The 25164-nt window shown below is 48.8% G+C and overlaps 1 protein-coding gene and 1 long non-coding RNA gene across 2 annotated transcripts in view; one reads left to right on the plus strand and one right to left on the minus strand.

The window, feature by feature from the left end:
* The first annotated feature begins 310 nt into the window (after positions 1–310).
* LOC135916516 (ubiquitin-conjugating enzyme E2 C-like) lies at positions 311–3400 on the plus strand. The gene is made up of 2 exons (XM_065449914.2): positions 311–732; positions 1403–3400. Exons 1-2 carry the CDS (start codon positions 406–408, stop codon positions 1628–1630), a joined length of 555 nt encoding a protein of 184 aa, XP_065305986.1. The 5' UTR covers positions 311–405; the 3' UTR covers positions 1631–3400.
* Positions 3401–7147: 3747 nt separating this feature from the next.
* LOC135916517 (uncharacterized) overlaps positions 7148–25164 on the minus strand; it is a 45554-nt gene continuing 27537 nt past the window's right edge. Inside the window, exons 2-3 of the long non-coding RNA XR_011508454.1 lie at positions 19262–19368; positions 7148–7610 (exon numbers count right to left, since the gene is read on the minus strand). This is a non-coding gene — a long non-coding RNA (uncharacterized lncRNA). The remainder of the gene's footprint in view (positions 7611–19261; positions 19369–25164) is intronic.

Raw genomic sequence — 25164 nt, forward strand, 5'->3', positions numbered from 1 at the left:
TGACGTCACCGCTTTCGTCACGCCAGCTTGCCAATGGAAATTTCGGGCCAAGTAGCGTGACGTCGTGGATCGGATTAAGCAGGCCTTGTGCTATCTAGGTGGTGTTGGCTTGACCACTCACCCTTGCACAGTGCATCATGTCATATTGTAAAACATAATGTCATACTGTAATCCGCCTGACCTCATACGTACGCTCCATTGTTTGTTTTCGAGCACCCCATCTTTTTTTTTCCCCAGCTTTTTATCCGCTATCATCCCCACGTCCTTATTCTTCTTTCTTTTTTTCCGCCGCCCAATCGTGCGGCGATCTCCCGTAGTGGGCACGTGTCACATACGGGGCGTGGCCTAGCAAACCCAACCGACCGGGGGCAGCAAATTTCGAGAATCGCCTCTCCTTTTCTCGAAATGGCTACCGAAAACGTCGACCCTGCTTTTGTTCACTCGGACAGCGGGCGGCCGCTGACCAGCGACCAGGCCACCGGGCGCCGCTCGGCCGCCAAGAGGCTCCAGCAGGAGCTGATGACTCTGATGACGTCCGGCGACAAGGGCATCTCGGCCTTTCCCGAGAGCGACAACCTCTTCCACTGGATCGCCACCATCGAGGGTCCGCCGGGCACCGTGTTCGAGAACTCGGTCTACAAGCTGAGGCTGGCCTTCCCCAGCGACTATCCGTACAGCAGCCCCCGGGTCTTGTTCCTGACGCGGTGCTTCCACCCGAACGTGGACTCCCAGGTATAGTGACCCGTCTTGCTCGTGCTGTTCGTACGGTGTCGTTGCGTATTCCGTGTTGTCTCGTCTTTTGCTCCGAACCCTATACGTATAGGCTTCCTCTAAGCGATGGTGGTCGTGACGTTTCTTCCGGCTACCGCGATTGCTTCCGGTGCACACTACCTGCAAATGCGTAGCCGCCGAGATTGCGTTAGGGTTAGTCGGAAGGAGCCGTCGCTGGGACTGGAACGGTGGGACGACGAAAGTTGAGTCTCGCGGCCTCGCCGTAAGGTGGCGGCACAATCGTAGTACGTCAGCGCTTCTACCCAGAGGCAAGCGTAAGCCTACTTACTGTGGTATTTTCGTGAAACATACAGGGTGATCATTTTAAGCTTTCGAGAATTTTGCAAATTCGCCTGTGCCAGATGGCATAATCTTTGTGTTTCATCTGGATGATTCGAAAAGGGGGACATTGATGTTGTCGATAAGTATTCCTTGGGGGGGGGGGGGGGGTCGGAGGAAGCTACAGTATAAACCGGAATATAGGTCGAGACGTTTTCCCGAAAAAAAAAACAGCTAAAGCCGCCATATCGCTTTAGCCCATTCTGATTCGCTGTATACCCAAGTTTCTGGTTTACACGCTACTGTACTAGCAGCATGAAATTTATCGTCAATCTCGCACCACCCCACCCAGGGCAACATCTGCGTCGACATCCTGCAGCACCACTGGTCGGCGCTTCTGGACGTCCGGACGGTGCTACTCTCGATCCAGTCGCTGCTCGGCGAGCCCAACGTGGCCAGCCCGCTGAACTCCTACGCCGCGTCCATCTGGGGCGACAAGGAAGAGTACCAGAGGGCGCGACAGGTGTTCGAGACGATGCAGGACGGCGAAAACACGCCGCAGAAGTCGACGGTCGAATAGCGCCTGTTCTGTCCTTGTATATTCGCGATGGAGTCAGCCACGAGGTAGCGCGAGTGCAGCTCATGTCCTTTTTTTTCCGTGACTTGCCATAAGTTTCGATCGCCGCAAAACCCGGTATCAACATTTCGGCTTTATATCTCATCAGTTTTACATAGAATGGGTACCGGGAAAGAACGGGGACACAGTGCTGCCTCAACGCCTGGCACCAGCCTCAGGGCACCGCGGTATTAGAGAATTTTAGTGCGTCCGGTAGTCCGGCAAGCGCGGGCGGTTTGTCGGTTTAGCGGGGGCGCAAACGCGAGCGGCCAGATTGGTGACGCCAGCTGGTGGCGCAAAGTTAAACCACGCACGCATAAAGCTAATTACTACATTCTGCTTAGATGCTGGTGTAAATCTCCGACAGCGGCGCAATCGTGTTCACGATTACGTCGCTGCCAAAGATTTGCACCAGCAAGAAGCAGGATATTGTGAGTTACTGCAGTTTTAGCACTGTGTTTGTCTGGTTGAACTCTACGCCACCAGGCGGCTGCACCGCTCTGGCCGCTCACGTTTACGCCTCCGCAAATCCGGCAATCCGCCCAAACCGCCTCCGTTTGCCGGAATAGCGGACAGGCTAAACGTCTCTATTATGCCCTGTACCTCCATGGCTCCTTTTCTCTTGAAAACTGGAGTGCTGAAAACCCAAAAGCACACCGAAACACCATGCCCGTCAGTGTATTCCGGTTATGTAACAGGCTGTTTGCACTACTTCGAGATTAGGCTTAAGGCTTCACGAGACGGCAGCGTTAGGCACTTTCATGCAGCGGCACATTTAAACGTGCTTGCTGTCCCCGTAGCATCACTTTGAACCCCACGCGGAACTGTGTCTTCGGTCAACTCCCGGGACTTACATATTGTCGTTGTTCTCAAATGATTATCATTGGCTCCGCGAGAATAAACACTGTGCGCAGACGCAGGCACGTAAGCTGAATTCACGGTCTCGTGGCTCACTCCATCCCATACAAGTGAACGCCGTGTCAAGTCCATGTGGCATCATTTCATCTTGAGTGAATGTGTTTGTCCTTGATTGAAGGGGGTGTGACTTGGGAGTGTTCAGCGCTGAAAAGTCAAAGGGCCCTTCAGGCACAAAGATGTGGACAAACTCTGTGCTCTGCGCGGCTGTCTTGGACAGAAAAGAGTGCTTCAAAGGCGGTTTAGACTAGCGTCCGAGAGCTGCCGTTATTTTGCTGGCGTCCTTCTTCGATCCACGTACTTTGTTTGCCGTCACTTCTGCCACTTCGTCACCTTAGGGCATCTCTGAGCAAACCGGCTGCGGAAATTGGAGTGACCGAACCATCACGTGTACAAGCCGTCAACCCGCACACTACTCAAGTCGGTGGTGGGAAAATTTTCAAACACAGTATATTGCTGATGACATATCGCATGTGTTTCCTTCAAGGAATCCATGTTTGTGGTCACTAGTCATTGTAGAGCGTAAAAAAATGCAGACGCAACATGCTTTCAAGCTTGACAACCGGCCCACAGTTCTACCCACGCCTTGGAACAATTACGAAACGCTCACCAGTGCAAAGTAAAAGAGGCGACTGTGTCTAGGAACTTGACTCACTCGGAAGTGTTCCGCTCTAGCCGCTCAAGACCTGAGGACCCAGCCGCGCAGCAAGTACACGGTGTCTTGGCGGGCATGCTTGCCAGCGATTAACATGTTCGTGCACATCTAAGAAGCATCCTCCTCACGTCATTAAACACAACTTTTAGCAAACGCTCCCGACATTACCTGCCTTCCCATGTGTTGTTCTTTCATCCTAGACCGAAAGAAGATGGACCACAACGATCGGCAGCAGGGTCACAAATCGAAGTATCTGTTAGGAGTAACTATAAACTAGCTGTTCAGTTATACTCTCATTTGATTCTTCATGGCAATGAAGCGAGCGCTAAAGGGGCGGGTCTTCCGTAGATGTGTTACCGCGCCAAGTATTCCCGTATAGAAGGAGAGCAAATTCGGTTTATTGGAGCATATATTGAATACACGCAGCTTCCAATTTCGAAGGTTTCACATTTGCCGTAACATCTAATAGAAGAGCGAAAACATAAGTCAAATCTAACACAGAGTCGTGTACATTGCTCTACATTAATATATGCGCCGACGCAAATAAGCTGTTTGTTTGCCGCTCCCTAGCTTAAACTAACGCGAATGAGAATTTGAAACCATTTTCTAGGAACACTGTTACTAGACGATCTTTGCCTCCATTGCTATCCTTTCATTGGCGCAGAAAATTGTCCGCGTGTTTAATGTTTACAAGATTATCGTTAACTGACGGTATCGTCGAATTCAATAGCTTAAATGCAGTATGTATCGCGCCCGACACAGCGATCCATTAAATTGGAAGCGCTTCGCCTTAACACAGCGGAACTTCACATTTCACATGGAAGCCGTGAACGCTAACTATCGTGGCAGACTGTACATAATAGAGAGTTCTTGCATCTCCCTAAACGTACTTACTTTTCGCAGTATAGCGGGTTACAGTAGACATTCGTGGCAGTGTCAACACTGGAGGTGTCATCTTGTGACCTAAGGTTTAACTATAGACAATGGACACAAGTCTTCTCGCAGTGGACCAACCCTATTTCACTCAGGCATGAAAAGTGTCGCAAACGGCATGTCATTGATAACGCGCAAGCGCTCCTTAAATTTTATTTCCAAGGGAACTCCTGTGTAACGCAGAAACATCCCCAACGCGTTACGGTTGCGGAAAGCGTCACAATATGTCGATATATATATATTAGCGTTGCCATGCGCGTCTGCTTATCAAGGGGCCAATACCGCTTACGGGCAATCTAAAGCTTTTTGATGTGCGTTACGCGACGTTCGGCTAGCTGGCGTTGAGAGGTCTCAGAAGGGCAAAACAGCGAGGGAAGACGCAGACCAGCAGCGCTCGCGTCCAGGCATTTCGTGCACTGGCCCTGCACCAACCTGCCGAACTTGACGGCCGTGCACCATCGTAACTCAATGGCCAGCAATAATAGAGAAAGTGACATTCCAGAAAAACCACCCGAATGTCAAGAACTTTCGATAAGCAAGGTCGAAGTTGTACGTTTTACTAACATGCCATTTATTAACATGCGTATTTACGGCGCTTAATCGTAACGTGTCATGGCAGTGCTTCCGTCAGGAAGTAAAAGAACTGCTATAACGCAGCGGAAAATTTGCGAATGAGTGCCGTAAATACGTTTGTTTTAAGAACGGCGTACCCATTAAACATTTCCAACTGACAGTTGTTGAAATCCAGACGTCCTCTTGAAATCTCGTTTTTTTTTTAAATGTTGCCCATTGAGTTACGCTGGCGACTGGAAGTGACGATCGACAGATAGCCGCAGGGGCAATGTCGAAAATTCCTCGGTACAAGTGATGCCCATTTCACGCCTGACTCGTCTAGCCGCGCCATCTCGCACTTTTTAAACCGTAAACGTGGAGAGACATTTCGTTTTCTTTTTACAATATGTTCTTTTAGAGGCAAGCTCATCCGTATTTCTTGGCAAAGTCATTCCGGACCTCCTTTTTGAATACGTTGCGGTAATCTCTTGTGACTTCGTGCGCACAATCTGCTGTAAGAGCCTATAACTGTTCCAGCGGCCGTAAGCTTTCTTTAATCCTTGACCTGGCTTTCACGCGGGGCCTAATTTTCTACGGGGGCACTCGGCAATATAAAGCCAGTGCTTAAGCCGGATTGAAGTTAAGCTGCAATTACATCCGCGTTCTGCCTTACACGTGCGATTGATTCCCAGCTTGGAGGAGCGCAAGACCCCTGATTTTGCCGCTCGAGCAGTAGATCGGAAAACGTGCAGATTAAAAGGACCGACAACTGTGGAGATTGTGTTGCGAGACTTTGATTCAAATGAACTCGCCGTGATTTACAGAGACAGAATCCAGCACGCTGTTCGCGACCTAAGTACGGATTATAATTTAGTTGGCAGAGAAAATTTCAAAAAAAAAAAAGACAACAAGTGGCGCGGACTGGTGATGAAGCCATCGTACCCAGGTGCAGCGTATGGGATTGCTGCAATGTACGTCGGATGTTATTAAGAACCGAATACTTATTAACCTACAATTGCAGTTCGTATATTTTTAGGCCTCTGAGCTTTACTGTGTGCGCGTATTACGAAGCAAAAAAAAATAAATATACATGCCAGCGAGCGGCGCCGGCGCCCTTCAACGCAAGGCGGCGTGCATGATTGCAGTTGTACGAATGCGCGCGAGCTAAATAAAATCATTCGTTCCAGCTCACTCACATCTTGCGAGAGACAACATACTTCGGAAATCGAAAGAGCGCGCGTGGCTACGGCAACGCGCTGAACTGCGCATCACGTGTAAAAGCGTCGTTTCACTTAAGAGAACTTGGCTTGGCTCGGCTAAAGAAAAAAGAAAATAACCTTGACACGTTAATAACAATAGATGTGGGACAGGAAACCGCGAACCTATTATTGAAGAAATAATTCAACTCTTCGGAAAACGTCAATCGTAGGGAAATCGGCTTCATAAACGCAATACTTTCTCGCAGCTACGATAGCGCTTGTCGTCAGCCTTTCACCGATGCCGGCGAATGATCGCTATCGCGTTGAACTATCACTGTTTCCAGCATGCTTCCAGTGAATGACTACATCGTCACTGCAGATCGAAAAATTCAAATAAAAAAAAACGTTCCACGGCGTTGTTCGCGTTACCGCTTAATGATTCGTCGCTCTGACCGGTAAGCTTTTCATCATAGTAAAGAAATGAGTACCATAAAAATTGGTTGTCAGTGCCTTAAGACAAGCAGTCATGAAAATAATGCGAAAGGCCTTGCGGCTTCGACGCGAAAAAGAATTTAAAGCGCAAGATATAAAAAAAATACTTACGAGTCAAATAAAATAATTTCGTTGTAAGCTGTGATCTCGCGATATTTCCTTTGCCCTATATTCTCAATATTCTAATCCTAGTTATTCTGTGTCAGAACTTTTGTTTCCAGCTAGACCGCATAAAAGGTCAGGCAATAAAAATAATTTTATTATGGATTGCAGGGTATTCTATTGGAACTTTTCATATTCATAGGTTCATTTGATGCACACAAAGCGAAAGCCAAGCTTTTCTTCTTCTTTTTTTAGAGCGATCTACTAACAAGATTCCTTTTTTTTAATGCGATCGCCGCGCATACGTCGATGCCAATGACGTCTGTGTGACGGCATAGACTTGGAGACATTTGCGCATACATGAGTCGCTCTCTGAAGGAAAAAAGTTGCGAGAATTTGCGACTCTGTGCATTCATTTGTTTACTTTGGAATTAAGTGCGGCTTTCGCTATTCTGCATTCACTACACGTGCCATTGGTTAATGTTTCAATTTATTTACGCCCATCACAGCCTTCCTAAAGTGTATTTATTGCATGAGGGCGGGACGAAAAGATTAATAAGGAAGAGGAAAATGAAATTATACATTTACGCAGGTAAAGAGGAGAGAAAAGAAAGGCAAGAAACCAACATTAAAAAGAAATACCGCAACGCAGGAAGCAAAGCGTGTACAACTTCGGTGGGGATAACTTATACGTGCAGTAATTCAATCAACGAAAGAGAATTTCAGTAAATGAAGCACCACTTAATTACTGATTTTCGCGCGTTTTCTGGCGTCACGCGGCTAGAAATTATATATTTACATCACCGAGAAAAATAACTTTGTTATCCGCACGCCATCATTAAAGGGACGCCGTAGCTGAACATCGAATTAAGCAGTGTAGGAAAGTTACGCTCGCGCAGTAGCAAAACAGCCGCTCTTACCTTGAGAGGAGGCTTGGCAAGCCGGAAGTGACGCAATAGGTGCAGTCCAATTCCAAGCCTCAGTGACGGTTGCCTTCGAGTTACAGGTCTCGAAGGCCACGTTTTCGAGGGCTGCTTGCAGCGGGAACAAGCGCGGAGCAGGAAACACGTCATGGTTGCCATGTACTGGACGGCACCTATAAGAAAAGGCGAGGGGCGACGCCAGCCTCAAATTACCGCTTGAGCTATACGTGACGTCACTGATTTTCACAGCGTGTGCGGTAATAGTATAGTTGTTTGATTGTCGGTAACCAAGTGCTACACCTATACCATGAATTCCAAATAAACCCGAATCGTTTAACGGCCTCTCCAGTGCTAAAGCGACACAACTATAGGAGAAAATACTTCGAAATCCGCAGTCACAAAGACCCGCGGGGGCTGATGTTAGGGCGCGAATATAATGAAAAGTCAAAGATTGGTTTTGATATCCGTGAGTAATAAACAACACTATATTGTATTTACTGGGGTACTCAGAGCGCCCGTGTGGCCTTACAATGTGTTAATAGACAAATACCAAGGAAACAACAAAAAAAAAGAAAGAAAAAAAAGGCCGTGGCTTAGCTAAGGTTAAGCCCAGGATGCGGAGCATACTAGCCTTTATTTTAGTTGTTGAACCACTGTTTAGCCTGGTGAACTGCTGTTGCTTGGCTATATTTGGTTCGGCTAAACGAAGAAACAACTCATGCAGGCGAGCGCACGAGCTGAGACCCGGCTATGTAGCTACGCGGCCGCAAGCGAGCGCACGAGTTGAGCCACCGCTTCTGCAGCTGTTATGACGCCATATGGTAGCTACGCGGCCGCGCGCGGCGCAGCAAGGAAGAGCGTGGTTGTGCGGCTAGTATGCTTCGCATAAAAATGGCCAGGCTTAGCTTGGTTAAGCCAAGAATGCGTTGCAAATTGCGCGAGTTGGGGCCCAGCTTTTCCTCCGGCTGTCGTGACGTCACGTCACGTGGTTGCGCTAAAGGTGGCTGCCCGGCCGCGCCCAAGGGCTGAACTGAGTGATTGCAATATGCAACGCATAAAAACAGAAGCAACTTAATAACAAACATAGCAAACTTAAATGAGAATAGACCCACGTATGAGACGCGCAGCAATGAACAATGGCTCATACCCTCAATGGTAGCTACGCGGCCGTGCGCGGCGCAGCAAGGAAGAGCGTGGTTGTGCGGCTAGTATGCTTCGCATAAAAAACGCGAGCGCAATGACCAGGTGGTTCGGGAGATTATTGAGGCAGCCGAGATTTCCAGACTTCGTGACCAATGTGTTAGCACGCCGTCCTTGTTGCTAACAAAAACAAAAAAAACTTGACCTTTTGCACGTGCAATCATTTCCTTGAGAGCGCAGAAGTGCCTGTGTCACATGATGTGCAATGACGTATCTGTGATACGTGCCATTCCTGTGGGCAAATGCACAAGAAGCCGCGTTTGTTTCACATAAACGTTGTAGAAAGTAAGCGCTCGTCGCGTCGTCTTCTCGTCACGCGGGCAGAACGCCAGTGGGGGCCAGACGGAGCAGACGTGCCTCACATCGGCTCCACCGAAACCCGATTTACGCCCGTTCTAATGACCGTAGGACAACAGCCAAGATATCGACTGGACTATACTCGACGAGATCTACACCCAGACATCATTTTCAAACCGGTAGGTGAATTTTCTACCTCAATATCGAAGTTTGAAGATCCGAAGCGGGCGCAGCTGCGTCGGGTAACAAACGCGGCAAGAACGCTCACAGAAACGCACGGCGTTCGCTACGCCTAGGCGTGGTCTATGAGACCGCCGCCGCCTCAACGATAGAGAAAATGTCTGAGAAGGCATCTCAAGAGCCAACGACGGCTACCGGCACAACACCGGCACCAATGTGCTCCGCCTCAGGGCAATCACTGAATGATTATAACGAACAATCTTCATCCACTGAGATGGAACACGAGTTCGACAAGAACCTCACCGAAACCGACCAGACAAAGGCCGACCGCACTGGCGGTAGTTGGCACATTGTGGAATCACAAAGAGCTAAGAAACTACGTAAGAAGAACGAAAAAGGCAAGGAAGCCCCATCTCAGCAGCAACGCGGCTCACCTAGTCAGGCAAACTTCGCGAGAGGGGAACGCGACGACCATCCATATGGTGTTGCTGAGAACCAGGGAAATCGCTTCCACCATCCAAAGCGCAAACCTCTGCCAGCACTACCAAAGGATGATGTAAAAATCATCATGCGTCCCACAAAGGGATTAACTATCAAAGACATACTAATACCAACCTTGGCGAGTGCCATTCTCAAGGCAAGCCAACCAATCCAAGACCATCTCTGTCGAACTCAAGATGGACCCGTGAAGCGAGAGAGAATCACAGGAATGGATTTCATCCTCCGCACTCGCCCCGGATCGAACATTATAATTCTATCGGTGAGCAGCACGGAAGTGGCCAACGTACTCCGCCGCATCACGCTACTCGAATTGAGCGGACGCGTGCACCAATTCAACACATACGTTGCTGACCCCGACAACTGCTATCGAGGTGTGGTTCATGGCATTCCAGCGGACACACCCATGGAACATTTACTAGCCAACATGCGAGTACGGACACACGGAGTTCAAATCGAACGAGCTCGGATGCTAGGCAAGTCATCCACGGCGCTCATCACGTTCACCGGTGGCTCCCTTCCCAAATGTATTTATTACATGGGAGGAGAGATGCGACTCCATCCATACAAGCCCACTGTTCAAATATGCACGGAATGTTTCCAAGCGGGACACCGACCGGATGTGTGCCCCCACCCGATCAACATCTGCAAAAAATGCGGCCTGAAGGATCCCCCCGCCCTTGGACACGAGTGTGTGCTCAAATACGCCGTGTGCGGGGCGGCAGGCCACGAGACTGGCAGCAACCAGTGTCCACAGAAACTAAAGAACATTCGTTCCAAGAACACCAATCGTCAGTCCCGCTCACGAGAGCGAGTGGGCCAGAAGAAACTGCGATGGTTCAGCTCAGAGAACGAGGAAGAGAGCCATCGCCACAAATCCACATCTCCTAACGGCAAAAGAAGTAGGAGCCCATCCGGGGAGCTGACCAGGGCCGCACAAGCGCCAGTGCCCCCGCAGCACCAGCAGTCACAAAAGCCTCAGGTGAGCTGGGCGACGGTTGTATCTCCCAATGCTCCGCAACACACACCAAACACACAGCGAGATCCCGGTTATGAAATACTTAAACAGGAAAACGCTCAGCTACGCGCACAACTTCGAGACGAGGAACGCAAACGACAGCGATCCGACGAGAAAATTAAGGAGTTAGAGGAACGCCTCACACGAAAAATACAACAGCTTGAATCAGATCGTAGACAATCGGCCACAGAACCGACGCAAATCACCTCATATACGAACACTCTCGCACGTAGTGAACCAAAATCACCAACACCACAAACACCGAATACCGAAGCGCCACCCGCAATGGCCCAAATCCAACTATTATTGGCAGAAACCTCTAAATCACTAATGCACGAGATGATAACCCTTGTGAATCAGAAACTCCTCGATTTCCAATCACAAATGCTGGTAGAATTCGAGAAGCACAAACAACAAGTGACGGAGCAGCTAAAGACCGCAGCCAAAACCACAACCACTAAGAAACGCGCCATAGCAGTCGGCGCCGGATCGGCCAAGACCAAGACGGCCCACCGCATAATTGATACGGACGGCTCGGACACCGAGATGTCAAAAGCATAAACAACGAGTGGGAACCATGGCTACTACACTTAAAGATAAAACAAAACCAAACAACCCGGAACGATTAGAGATCTGGCAATGGAACTGCCGATCCTTTGCTAGAAAGGCGGCAGCCCTCCAGCAATTTATTAAAAGATCTCAGGTAGCTCCGGACATAATATGCCTTCAGGAGGTTGGGCCCAAACCGGCACGACTACAGGGCTATTATGTTCTGAGCGACCCCCGAAATCCTAAAGTTGCCACGCTGGTGAGCAAGACAATCACGGCACAAATGATATTCCTCCCCCAACGTACCGGGGAAACAAATTCCGTAACTATCAGCGTGCTACCGCGGAAAAGAGGCAAAGCACACAGCATCATAACAAACATTTACAGCCCTCCTAAAAGCAAAGGTCTGGACCTACCCCAAATTTTATCGGACACTAAGACCATAGCGGGAACCAAAGACAGGACGGTGATATTGGGCGATTTCAACGCGCCACATACAATGCGGGGCTACGCGTCCACATCCCCTAAAGGAGCCCTACTTGAGCAATCGGTTGAGAACCTCGGCATGCAGACAGCAAACCACATAGGCACGCCCACACGCACAGGTAACAGCGTGAGCAGGGACACAACACCCGATCGCGCGTACACGCTAAACATCAAAGACGCACAGTGGGCATCGCTAAACGAAAACTTGGGAAGTGATCATGATCTGATTCGTATTTCACTCTCGACCCCCAAATTACGTAGAACGATTGGCACAACGAAATTAACCGACTGGTCAAAATACAGGGAGCTCCAACGGAACCTGGACACAGCAACGACTCCCGACAACATACAAGAATGGACAAAACTCATCCAGTCAACACACAAGGACACTACCAAAACCATCGAGCGTACGTCGGACGCCCCCGTGGTCGATTCCCACCCAGTAAACTTGTGGGACGAAAGACACAGATTAGACACAGATTAGCGTTGGAAAAAGCAACGCCTTAACAAACAGCTACGTGCCCGCATAACACTTCTGGCGGAGGAGGCGCAACGACACGCTGACGAATTAGCGAAAAACGAGTGGGCTACGTTCTGCGGGTCCCTCTCGGGGACCTTGGGAACGGCTGGCACGTGGCGCATCCTTCGTGGAATGCTTGACCCGGATAGCACACGCACGGAAAACAATAAACGACTCCAAATCATATCGGACAGTTTTCCAGGCACAGACGCGGAACTACTAGAGAAACTGAAAGAACGATACATAGGACCACCATTAAACACAGACGCCCCAAACGAGACGCGACCATACCTTGGAAAGGCGAATTCCAAATTAGATGAACCTTTCACATATGCAGAAGTCTTTGAGGCAGCTCAAGCAGCCGCCAAAAACTCGGCTCCTGGCCCTGATGCCATCACGAACGCGATGCTTCGGAACCTGGATGCTAGAGTCCTGACTAAAATCACAGAAGTATTCAACGGCGAGAGCTGGCTCAAAGGCCAATTGCCCCCGGAATGGAAACACGCTAAAATTATCATGATCCCCAAACCTAAAAAGACCCCCTCAATAGGCGCTCTGAGACCCATTTCTCTCACGTCCTGCCTGGGTAAACTGTACGAACGAGTAGTACAAACAAGACTGCAGCGGTACCTCGAAGAAATAAGATGGTTTCCAAACACCATGATAGGGTTCCGTACGGGGCTATCCTGTCAAGACGCATTCTTACTGATCAGAGAAGAAGTTATCGCTAACATCGCCCGCGGAGAAGAAAGACTAGTGCTCGCACTAGACCTCAAGGGCGCATTTGATAACGTTTCACACAAAACAATATTGGAGGAACTCGAATTGACGGGATGTGGAGAACGAACGTACAACTACGTGCGGGCTTTTCTCGCCAACCGCACCGCCACGATAGGAATCGGTCAAATCACTTCCCAAAAGTTCAATATGCCCGGTAGAGGGACACCCCAAGGGGCAATAATCTCACCTTTGCTGTTCAATATGGCGATGTGTCGCCTGGCGCGACAGCTGGACCAAATCCCCGATTTGGGTTACACACTGTACGCAGACGACATAACGCTATGGGCAGCAAGGGGCTCTCTGGGACACAAAGAACAAGTGCTACAGCAAGCAGCCGAGGAAGTAGACAAATTCTCGAGGAGTAGTGGCCTCAAATGTGCCCCCGAAAAATCGCAGGTCATTCGGGTACACTCGAGGGGCTACATATCCAACGGACCTGTCAACATAGTTGTGGAAGGACACACGGTCCAAGAAGTTAAGGCGATGCGTATTTTGGGTTTCTGGCTCCAAAGCAGCGGAAACGCATCCCACACCATCAAAACATTGAAAACCACCGCAAATAACATTGCGCAAATGATCCGTCGTGTAACTTATAGGAAAGTGGGCATGCAAGAACACGACACGCTGAGGCTCGTCCAAGCACTAGTAATAAGCCGAGTCACGTACGGCCTGCCCTACCACTTCCTTAGTCGCGAGGAGGAAAGGCAGGTCGACATCATAATAAGATCAGCATATAAAGCGGCCCTCGGACTACCCAAGGGGACGCCCACAGATCGCCTGCTGGCCTTAGGAGTACACAACACATTCGAAGAACTAAAACAAGCCACACTTATCTCCCAGAGGGAACGCTTGAGCTACACTCACGCAGGACGGGCCCTACTGACAAGGGTACGTATTTCCCCACACCCACAATTTATCAGCGAACAGTTATTACCACTACCACCCTCAACACGAGCTCGAATAACAGTGGCACCCATACCCAAAAACATGCACCCTGAATACAATAAAGCTAGGCGAAAAGCACGTGTACAACATATTAGAACAATGTATGAAAATAATACCACGTACAACACAATATACACAGACGCAGCCGCGTATTCGAACGTGCACTCGAACGCCAGTGATGCCCCAATGAACATCAGGAGGTACGCAGTGGCAATCATCGACACGAAAGCACGGCAACAATTTACGGCTTCCGTTAGGGCAGGTACTCCCGCGGCTGCCGAAACTTTCGCCGTGGCAATGGCCCTCGCTCACGCGGAACGCACGCAAAAGAGCGTCACCATAATAACAGATTCACAAGAAGCATGTCGCCTTTTTCTCAAGGGCCACGTGACCAAAACAGGTCACTCAATAATACCGACGAAATTCGCCCATCATCACCGGATCCTATGGTGTCCAGGTCATACAGGCCTTGAGGGGAACGAACTGGCCGATTCGCTAGCCCGAGGTATTATTAACCGGGCCGACTCGACTGGGACGGTCCCAGGTAGCCACTGTATTGACCCCAATCCAACGAATGCCCGGGAGATTCTCGCTCATCAGCGTGCAACCAGAAAAAAGTACCCTCCCCCTCATCCACAACTCAGTGGAGAGGAAGCCGCCAGCTGGCGCAAAATTCAGACTGGGGTATTCCCCCACCTTAAATTACAGAATGCCATGTTCCCCACTCGCTACAGGCCCGACTGCCCGTGGTGCGGAGGCATACCAACACTACAACACATTACTTGGGATTGTGATTCACACCCGTTTGATACAACACACCACACAATGGAGCAATGGGAGGCACAGCTAACCAGCTCAGACCTGGCGGGACAACAGTCCTTCATAACACAGGTCAAGCGGGCGGCCGAGGCCAGCGGGGCCTTGGACTAAAGGGTCTCCGACCACTGCACGTCAATCGTTTATAAATAAAAGTTTCTCTCTCTCTCTCTCTCGTCACGCGTCCCCGTCTGCGTCTTGCGCTGTTAACACCAGGATGGAAAACCAACAAGCCAAAGCTGCTGTTCTTTTATACGTACACATGCGCATATACACCAAACTGTGAACCAAAACTGGCGCAGATAAAACGCTGCGCTTAGAAAATATTGTACGACTATTAAACAAAGAATGAAATACGTCAACTAGCTATAGGACGCTGAAATGCGTCATTTGAGGTACTTATACATGCCATCTTGTAGCGATCTATTCCATTCGCTGATCGGTTTGCGAAAGAAACACACTTGGAAAAATCTCAATTCTGCACAGGTATTTTACTTCATAGATATGGTCGAACTATGTGTAGATACGTATAGTCTGGTTTGAACCGGTATTGATAATGGCATGCCAAATCACTCTCGCCCAACGACATGACGCGGGGTTAAATGAATGAAAGTTTGGTTTCCGAGTGCGCCACACTGTTTTTCACTAATGTAGTAGCATTGTTCGGTCACCCCCACCAATTTCGCTCTGACTCTGGTATCTGTCTGGCCTCGATACAACTATCGCGCAAAAAAATAAAGAACGAAAAAAATTAGTGTCCTACGCGAAATCAAATCAGGGCCTGCAGCATTGCAGGCGAGTAACGCTCCTTGGCGACGCGCCATCCGGTTACGTGGGGCGCGGAGTTGTAGCCATACTTGAGCCCCCACCGATCAATGATAGCTCTCTTGGGCACCATAGACGACGTGAACAATTACATAACAAAGCCTGAACGAACGTGCCCGCTCCTAAGCTCACCTACTATGTGACGCATGCTGCTACAAGGATTAGGAAAGAACAGCGCCAACTAGGACGATCACGAGATGGAGAACACAGGACAAGCGCCTGTGTTCAGGACAAGCCTCTCGTGATCGTCTTAGTTGGCGCTGTTCCTTCCTAATTGAAGTATGCACAGTCTAGCCCAAATGAATGTTGCCCTGTGCTACAAGGATGTTTGACATCCGCCATGATGGTTGCACGTGGCGCTGGCTGGCACTCTCCAGTGTTAACCTTGCGCACGCACGGAGACACACACCGTACTGCACGGCTAAGATGGCACCCGCGGTGTAGCTCAATTTGCAAAGCAACACGCGTGTAACGCGCCGCACGCGGGTTCGACTCCCACCAGCGAGAAATGCTGTTTTGGTACACTTTCCCGTCCCTATTCGTTGCTATATTTCAACGTTACAGTTAAGCAATATAATCCGTTTTCTCTGTGCTTTATCTGGACTTCTTTGTCTGCTTGCTCCATGCGTTTAATTATATGTCCGGTAATATCCCTGTTCGACGACTCTGAAGTGAAAGAAACGTTCGTAGAACTTCGCAATACCTTCAAGTGGAGTTCCAAAACGCCGCGCACTTTTCATTTAGTGAAATATAAATGAGTTAAACGAGCGCGCTCGACGATAACAGAGAACGGGAACGTGGGATGTCATATAATCCTCGTCCACATTTATGGAAACTCGCAGACGACTGCAGGCCGGCGAAAAGCAGACGATGACGCCACCGGAAAAAGCGGCGCCCACGCTCAAAGTACACGACGGAAACAAGAAAAAAAAAACAGAAAAGAAAGTAACTGGCATTCTAGTCTTCCAAAGCGCAGTGCGCGCATAACACAGACATCATCACTGCGGCGCTCATTCTACTCCTCGGAAGACTTACGCAGGTTTGTCCGAAATCATAGAAAAGTAGCTCGTAATAAACCGCGATTTCAATCTCCGAGCAAGCAGACGACAGTCCCGCTGAGAATCGCTGTCGTCGTCTGCAACCCCCAGCTACGCGAGGAACGCAGGAAATCTTCCTCCCCTTCTTCCACGTCCGCGTAGAATCATTTTTCAGTCCTACAAACGGTTTCTTTTCACTCTTTCTTTCGAGGAGTGGATGGGAGGGAAGGCGTCATCGCTTCCTTCGTGAATTCGTGAAGGCTCTTTTGCGCGACGGCTACCACAAGGACGACGTAGACGAGATTATGCGTTCGCTACCCACGCAACCACCCTACACTGTCCCAGCTCGGCAGTCCCGTGCCTTTGGCCATAACGGCTCGTTTTAAGACTTCAAAGAGCGGAAACGAGTAAAATAGGACGCGAGCCGAGTTCAAAGGCGGCTTGAAATGTGCGCGCGCCGCTGCGAAGAGAGATGAAGACTCGAGATTGCCGTAATCACGGGAGGAGCGGGCGGGGTATTATGTGACGTAGAGTGAGGGAGGGAGGGGCGGTGGGGTTCAATTCGCTCGCCAAACGTGGTTCCATTCCTGGGAACTTCCTCTTTCTCTATGCGGTGCGCATCCTCCGACTGGCCTTTTTAGAAAGTTCTGCGAAAAATGACGATGGAGTGCACGGTATAGTTTTAAGCGGCCTGAGGCCTAACTGTGGCCAAGGAGTGTCGTGACAGCGGCGATCACTTGTAGACATCCAAATAATTACGTTGGGGGTAGCTCTAACGTGGCTATAGAGAGGTCTAAAATCTGTCGCTGTATCAGTGCGATATGTGCACATGCGTGAAAGCTACGAAAATGCCTCTACTGAGCTGTGACCATAAAATGTGTTATGAAGTAGCGACATATTAAAACGCAGCAGAGGAAATGCTACAGAGGTCGTGTAACGCAATGCTGAAGCTGTAATTGGGAGGCAAACGGGCATTTAACACTGATGGTGTAAGGTGTGTCTGAACAGCGTCATCGTCCGATTCTTAAGAGGAGGCTTGGGGCCAAGTCAGATTTCTCTGTTGAAGTAATGTGCAATGCGGAAAGCATGCTCTCGATAAAAAAACACGCTGAACTGATCGATTCGAGTAAATGTTGGCGAATTCAAAAGTGAATGCTAAATTCCGCCAATTTTAACCGATTGAAATCAATTGTAACGATTTTGCAGATTATTACCGAAAGGCAATGCTTTAAATCACGCACGGTTGCATAATCTGCACAATTTTCGTACAGTATTCGTTTGAACACATATTTGTTCTATATTATTATTGGCTGCTGAGTGCTCTGGGCAGTGGAGCCCATCCAGCTGCTCAAGTAGCGCATTTCTTTTTCTTTCATTCCTATGCTAATTCGTACAAGGCCTATTTTTGGTGAAATAAATTGAAACTGTAAAGGCAAGAAATACTTTCTTTTTCGTGTGTGCCCCTTCCCAATACCCCTTCCCAATACTAACCTAGACCCAGTGGCAAGCAGTACGGTCTGGCTAGAGCGTCCAAAACTAGCTACGGCAAGTAAAGTATGGGTTACCGGGGGTAATTGCTGCGAGACTTCTGGACTGGGGAGTACGCTCGTAGGAGGGTTAAGAAGCAAGGCCAGCTTTCCGCACCCCATCTCTAGCCCCTTTAAATTATGGGATTTTACGTGCCAAAACCACTTTCTAATTATGAGCCACGCCGTAGTGGGGGACTCCGGAAATTTCGACCACTGTTAAGAAAGTGTATACTACTACTACTACTACTTCTACTACTACTACTACTACTACTACTACTACTACTACTACTACTACTACTACTACTACTACTACTACTACTACTATTACTAATGTTACTTTCCTTCAAAACTTCTAAAGAGAGAGAAACTTTGTGCTAACAGCGTGCTTCGTTCTTGGTGAAATTCAAGAGAAAGGTCGAATTTCACAGTCCGAATTATTGAACATAACACTTTGGACTGCTTCTTGCCTGCTACGACAACAAAAATGCGATGGCGGCTTCATCTGGGCCCCTCACAGTGGGAGATATCCAAAACATGGTGGCTATGACGTTACCTGGTCGCAACGCGTCAGGCTCCCGAAAAAAAAAAAAAGATTCTGCGGTTTTACATATAATAACCTCGATCTTGTTATGAGGCACGCCGTAGTGGAGACAGTGGAATAATTCTGCCCACCTGGACATTCGCTTAGCGTGCGCCTAAATCTAAGCACACGGGCGTTTCTTGCATTGCACCCAGAATGATATGCGGCCACAGCGGGCATAGTCAAACCCACGAACTCGAGCTCAGCAGCGCTGCGCCATAGCCACTTAGGCGCCGCGACCGGCTTTGGCCACTTCCTGCGTCTGCAGTAAGACAAAGCATGACCTTCGAGATCCGTATTTAATAATCGCTGGGGGTGCGATGTGGACTCCAAGAGGAACCCGTACTAAGTCAACTTTGAAATGTTTTTCATTGGCGAACTAGGAAAGAAACAAGGACAAATATTAAATTCAACTATCGGGACCATAAAATGCGAACTTAGTGCCTAATTTTCGCAAGAACAAAGCATAGACGAAAAACGTGAATACGTAATCACTCTTTTTTTTTCACTTTTAAAGAAACAAACAGAAGGGAACGTACTAGCGGAGTTGGCGTATTTTGCTACCTGAATCCACAGTCCTGCTGAAGCAACACGAAGCTCTATCCAGGCAGCGAAGAAAGGCTGACAGGTTAAGCAAATGCAATTCTCCGGTTGGCTATCCTTCACAGGGGCTGGAAAAAAAAGAATGCGGAGATGAGAAAGTGAGCAAAAAAGAAAAAGAGAGCGATAAAGCCCAATAACTAAGAGTAGGCGTTCACTGAGTCTGCAGGGCTCGTTGCCTGCATGAGAACCATTATTGGATACGGCAAACGCAAAAAAAAAAGAATACACGCTTGAAAAAGGGAGAAAGGTAGTCCTTTGGACTCGCTGAACGTCTTCTCACCCGTACGCACTCTCCCTTACACTATGCATTTCAATCTCAGACTAAGCAATATTAAACAGTCGATCGTTGCTCTTACTAGCTTTTGGTGTAAACATAACAACAACTACTTAAGGTAATTAGAGTCCGTAATGACGTTTCATGCAAAAAAAAGGAAAAAGAAGCCATAACGTAATGTGGGCGGGGGAAGGGCACATACGTCAGGTCTACGTAAATTTATAAGACATTTATGTATTTTTCAGGATAAGGAAAGAAACATTCCTGCCCAGACATTTACAATGAACGATAACCCCGTGCTTTACCGTGCCTTCAAGAACGCGTACCGCCATGAGGCCTTTTATGCGAAGCATATTACGAGAGCTCAACCCAGCTCCTCAGGCGCGGCGGTGTCGCCATGAAATCACGTGACACCGTGACGTCACGACAGAGGAGAAGTGGCTTTGGCTCAACTCGTGCAAGACGGGCTGGGTGGGAATCGAACCAGGGTCTCCGGAGTGTGGGACGGAGACGCTATCACTGAGCCACGAGTACAATGCTTCAAAGCGGTACAAAAGCGCTTCTAGTGAATGCGGTGTTGTCTTAGAAACGAGCTGTTTCTAAGGCGTGCGTCTCTTGCTCAGGCGCACATTTCGTTGCCGCGCCGAACGCTGCTTTGCTCGACGCTCACCGCGTCCAATGCGGGGCGCGTAGTCGCTGCCCTGTAGCCCATTGTCTTACACCCCTTGGCGGGTCGACGAGAACGCTGTCGCGTTCCACTCTTGAAGGCGAAGAAGTAATGCATGAGTTGTTTCTTCGTCTAGCCGAACCAAATATAGCCAAGCAACAGCAGTTCACCAGGCTAAACAGTGGTTCAACAACTAAAATAAAGGCTAGTATGCTTCGCATCCTGGGCTTAATCTTACCTAAGCCACAGCCATTTTTTACTGAACATGACTGTAATTTTACTGAACATTTTATTTCACTGTAATTTTACTGAACATTTTTACTGTAATCATGACCAGCGCGCCAGAAGAAACGATTTTCCTCTCCTATGTCGAAGACACCTCGATCTTATAATTCAGGCTTTACTCCCGAAGCTCGGGCATGTAACGACTGGTAGGCCACTCAGCAGCCACTGCTGCTCCGCGTTGGTCGAAAGAAGTGCCTGTCGCTGCGCACGTATGCACTCCCCTCCCTCGCTAAAACACCCCCCCCCCCCCCCTCTCCTCCCGGCCCGTTCCGCGCTCAATACTTTTCCTCGCGCGTGCCGTAATGCATGCTACACGAGCCCCTTTCTGAAAACGCTCCCTGCGCTAGCACGTTCCAAGAAAATGAAAGGAACTCCACGTGGAGTGGAAAGAGCCCGTCCTTCCGTTGCAGAAGACGTTCATCCGGTGTTCCCGCGCATGTACGCGGGAACACCGGATGAACACCGCTCTCCTTTCACCGCGCTTGCCGCACGAACGCCTTCATATAACGAGGAGGACGCCGGCGACGCCGGCGACGCCGGCGAGCCAAGGAACACAGTCTGCCTCATGGGTGTACACACGCTCGTGCCCGCCATGTTTTGCGCTGTGCTGTAGTATAGTAAGCAGTAGTAGCATAGATGTAGAAGCAGCTCGAGCTACTAGGCCCGAGCGCGCCGGATCGAGTTCCGGTCGCGGCGGCCGCATCTCCATGGGGTTGAAATGCGAATGGGCTCCTCTAACGTGCATTGGTTGCACGTTAGAGAAGCCCAGGTGGTCCAAATCAATTAGGAGCCCCTCACTACGGCGTGCCTCATAATATGATCATGGTTCAGTAGCAAGAGTAGCACTAGTAGGAGTCATAGAAATGTAACATTTCGGTGACAATAGTAGCAGTACATTGAACAGCAGTGGCAACAGCGTAGTAATAGCAGCGGCAGTACAGTAGCAGTAGTAACCACAGTAGTATCAGTAAGAAACAGCAGCAGTAGCAGTAGAAGCAGGTAGTAGTACTAGGTTGTAGCAGAAGCAACAAGTATGGTAGTATCAGTATGAAGAACTTTGGAGTAACAGTACTACTATTTCGTCACTCGTACTACTACTGCATCCAGTGCGTCGTTTGCCGCCTTACTCAAGCGACATTATGATCGACCTTTCAGGTGTGAGAAGCGTTCAAGGGCTTCCCCACGTCAACGTGATTGCCCTCTTCTCCAAATCGACGCCACCTCGTTCTACCCGAGCTGACAAAAAATGACAGGAGCAGGAACCAAACGTCAAGACGACGTGCCGCTCTTCACAAGCTGACACAAAAGGGGAGATTGAATTAGTAAAGGCAAGGCGCATAAGAACAGGACTCAAAAAGAACACACACCTGTTCTTCTGCGCCTTGCCTTTACTAATTCAAGCATGAGCCAACTAGCCCAAGCAAGAGTTTTGCATAAGGGGAGACGAAGCAAGACAAACCAAAGGGCAAGAAGGCGCCCCGCCTCCTCCCCCACTCTCTAAAAGCGGACACCAAAAGGATGGACGGCAAAAGCACTACTACTTCCACAGGCTCCGGAAGACGGAGACGACCACAGGACCACCAGGAGTTATTTAAGGCCGTGCTGGCCCACGTGTTAAAGAGACCAATCGAGACTCAGACGAGAGTCACATCCATGTACCAATGTAGTGAATACAATCTTTTCTGCCATTTTTCATCCTCACTACGCCCGGCTTCGTCGCCGTTTTCCGACGTCTGCGGTGAACACCCACCTCAGCCGGTCGGGATCATGTCAACGTTTGCCTGAAGCAGGTCATGATGCAAAAGGAACTGGCTGGATGGATTCCGACAGGGTCATTCTGGACTCGCTCTTGGCTTTCGCCAAGGACGCAGAGCTTCTAGGACGGCTCTGAACACGCCTCCCCCCTCCTCTGCCTATTCCCCATTATAGGCCTTCGCGCCATCCCTTAATAAATACATTTTGTCATCATAATGATGCAAAAGTGTTCAACTACGCCCAGTGCACACGAATTGCGGAGTACCTTTTATGCCAAATCGCCGAATTGTGCCTTTATACTTTGACTGACACGTGTCGTCTTATTGCTACTGACACTGATGTTAAATTTTTTTTTTGTATTGCTTCATTGTGTCTTTTTTTTGTCTTGTTTTGGATCTCCGCTACAATAAAGCCCTATGGGTAATGTAGTGATATTAATAAATGAATAAATAAATATAAATGCGAACAGTTGCAGCTACAGCAGCAATAGTGCCACTTAGCGCTACTAATCAGTAGTAGTTATTAGTGGCAGTTAGAAGAAGAAGAAGAAGAAGTAGTAGTAGTAGTATTAGTATTAGTATTAGTAGTAGTAGTAGTAGTAGTAGTAGTAGTAGTAGTAGTAGTAGTAGTGGTAGTAGTAGTAGTAGTAGCAGTATGAGCGCAAGCGGTCACGTGTCAAGCCGCACACGTGTATCTGTTGCGTGTGACGTATGCGCATCTTGTGTGCGGCTGCACGTCCGTTCGTGTGCGATGTTCAGCGACTAGACTTCCACAGACGTTCGCTTGCCGCTCCTGAGAAGCCGCTCTTTCATGAAACTTTCTCGTCGAGACGACAACGTCGCTTCACGTCGCGTCTTGCGCAACTCTAGTCTAATTTTAATATTTGGGGTTTTACGTGCCAAAACCACTTTCTGATTATGAGGCACGCCGTAGTGGAGTACTCCGGAAATTTTGACCACCTGGGGTTCTTTAACGTGCACCTAAATCTAAGCACACGGGTGTTTTCGCATTTCGCCCCCATCGAAATGCGGCCGCCGTGGCCGGGATTTGATCCCGCGACCTCGTGCTCAGCAGCCCAACACCATAGCCACTGAGCAAGCACGGCGGGTAACTCTAGTCTAGCGCTCGCCGAAAGAAGGCGACGACGAAGTAGGATCGAAACGAGAACACCAGAGGAGGGAAGGCTGGCAGGTGGGGGGAGGCCTGGGGATGGTGTATGTGGGAGGCGTGTTGAACTAGAAGGGCGTCTTGGTGTTCATGCGCTGCTACCTCGGGCAGTGACGGATGGCCGTGACTGCGATGTATACACGTCCAGTGAGCTCTAAACTTGTAACCTCTTCGCCGTTGAAGCTCGTTTTAACTCGTGCACTCGCTGCTGGTAGGGGCAGGGCGCCAGGCCGTAGCACCGGCGAAGGGCCCATCACTCTCCAACGACGGCCTCTCTCTCTCTCTCCCGTTTATTTAAAATTCTATTTGCTCAGCTCTATGCCTCGTATACCGCAAATTTTCGCATATAATACGACGTCCCCAATTTCTTTTTTTCTTCAACTTATTGGCCGTCAAACTTGCCGCAGGGGCTGATGTGTCATTAAGGATTAATTTACTTTCTGTCTCACAAGGCTAAAAACTACCCATGGTAATAAATACCAGAGGGTGATAAACAGCAGTCGATCAAGCAATTTTGTATGCTGCAAAGGTTTCGACAAGGGAAATTGTCCTCATCATAGAGTAAATTGGTGCCTTTGTCAAAGCATCCCTATTGGAGAAGACCCACATGCCCCGTATCACAATTCTACATGATCGTACGGATTTGTGTAGTACCATGTAGGGGGGTTTCTGTGTAGGGTCCTATATGTTCATATGCGTTTATATGGGGCCGTGCAGGTTTCCTCACACGATGCTACACCATCACATATAGAAATATGGACACAGGGCAGATATGGCATACAGGATTTTCCAATATGGACTATCTGCAGCATGAGAGAGAGTTTGTTAGAGCTTTGTCGATAATATCAAGTTTCACTCTTACTGTGAACCTACCGCTTGCTGATCTTACGGGCCGAATTATATGCGGGGTATTGCGGTATGTGCCCGTCGCAGTAGGGCGAGTGGAGGCACCCTCGTGTTTCAGACTCTTCTGAGATTGAAGAAAGACAGCTTTGATATTAGAGACTCTTGGAGGACTAGTAGCGTCAGGAGGAAAACAATCTCTTCTCGGGGCTCAAAATTGGAACACAGTTAGTTTTTTCATTTTAACACATCTTTATTCGCTTTCCGGGCGCCAGTTTTGCTCGAAAAGTTATTCTCTCCACTCAAAACAGTGTTTGTTCACTGTAGAGGAGCCATGCATGATGAGTGTTCCCGTCTTCGTGGATGAGGGCCATCAATCTTTGCTCCTTGTTTTGCACATTTTGCGTACTTCTCCGCATTAGCACTGTTTTTATTGTTTTTTTTTATAGTAACGTCGTACCCTCGTTTCTTTAGTGCAAGTACGCACTTGATGCGATGGAGACCCCTTCAGGAACGTTTGTTCGGGACTTACTCGTTCCAATAACGCATATACCGGCGCAATGCTATATTCAATTTTGAAGTGGTGACGTGCTGTTGTTCCCGTCGCACAAGGGCTGCTGTTCCCGTCACAAGTGCTACCCGTACCATTTGCGCCATTCGCAAAATCATTGTTAGGAATACCTACGAAAAAAGCGACGACGAGGGTTTCAATTTACGAAGCGCGCGTGTTCGTTATCGATCCAGATTGCATATCAAAATTTCCGTAGTGTACACCAGACGGAAACTCAGCTATGTATATTTCAGTCAGAATATTAACAAAACACGGCCTGCATTTTCGAAGCCTCTTTTTTTTTCTTGTAATAAACTGTCCTT

Source organism: Dermacentor albipictus, chromosome 9, assembly GCF_038994185.2.
Source record: "Dermacentor albipictus isolate Rhodes 1998 colony chromosome 9, USDA_Dalb.pri_finalv2, whole genome shotgun sequence".
Lineage (NCBI taxonomy): Eukaryota > Metazoa > Arthropoda > Arachnida > Ixodida > Ixodidae > Dermacentor > Dermacentor albipictus.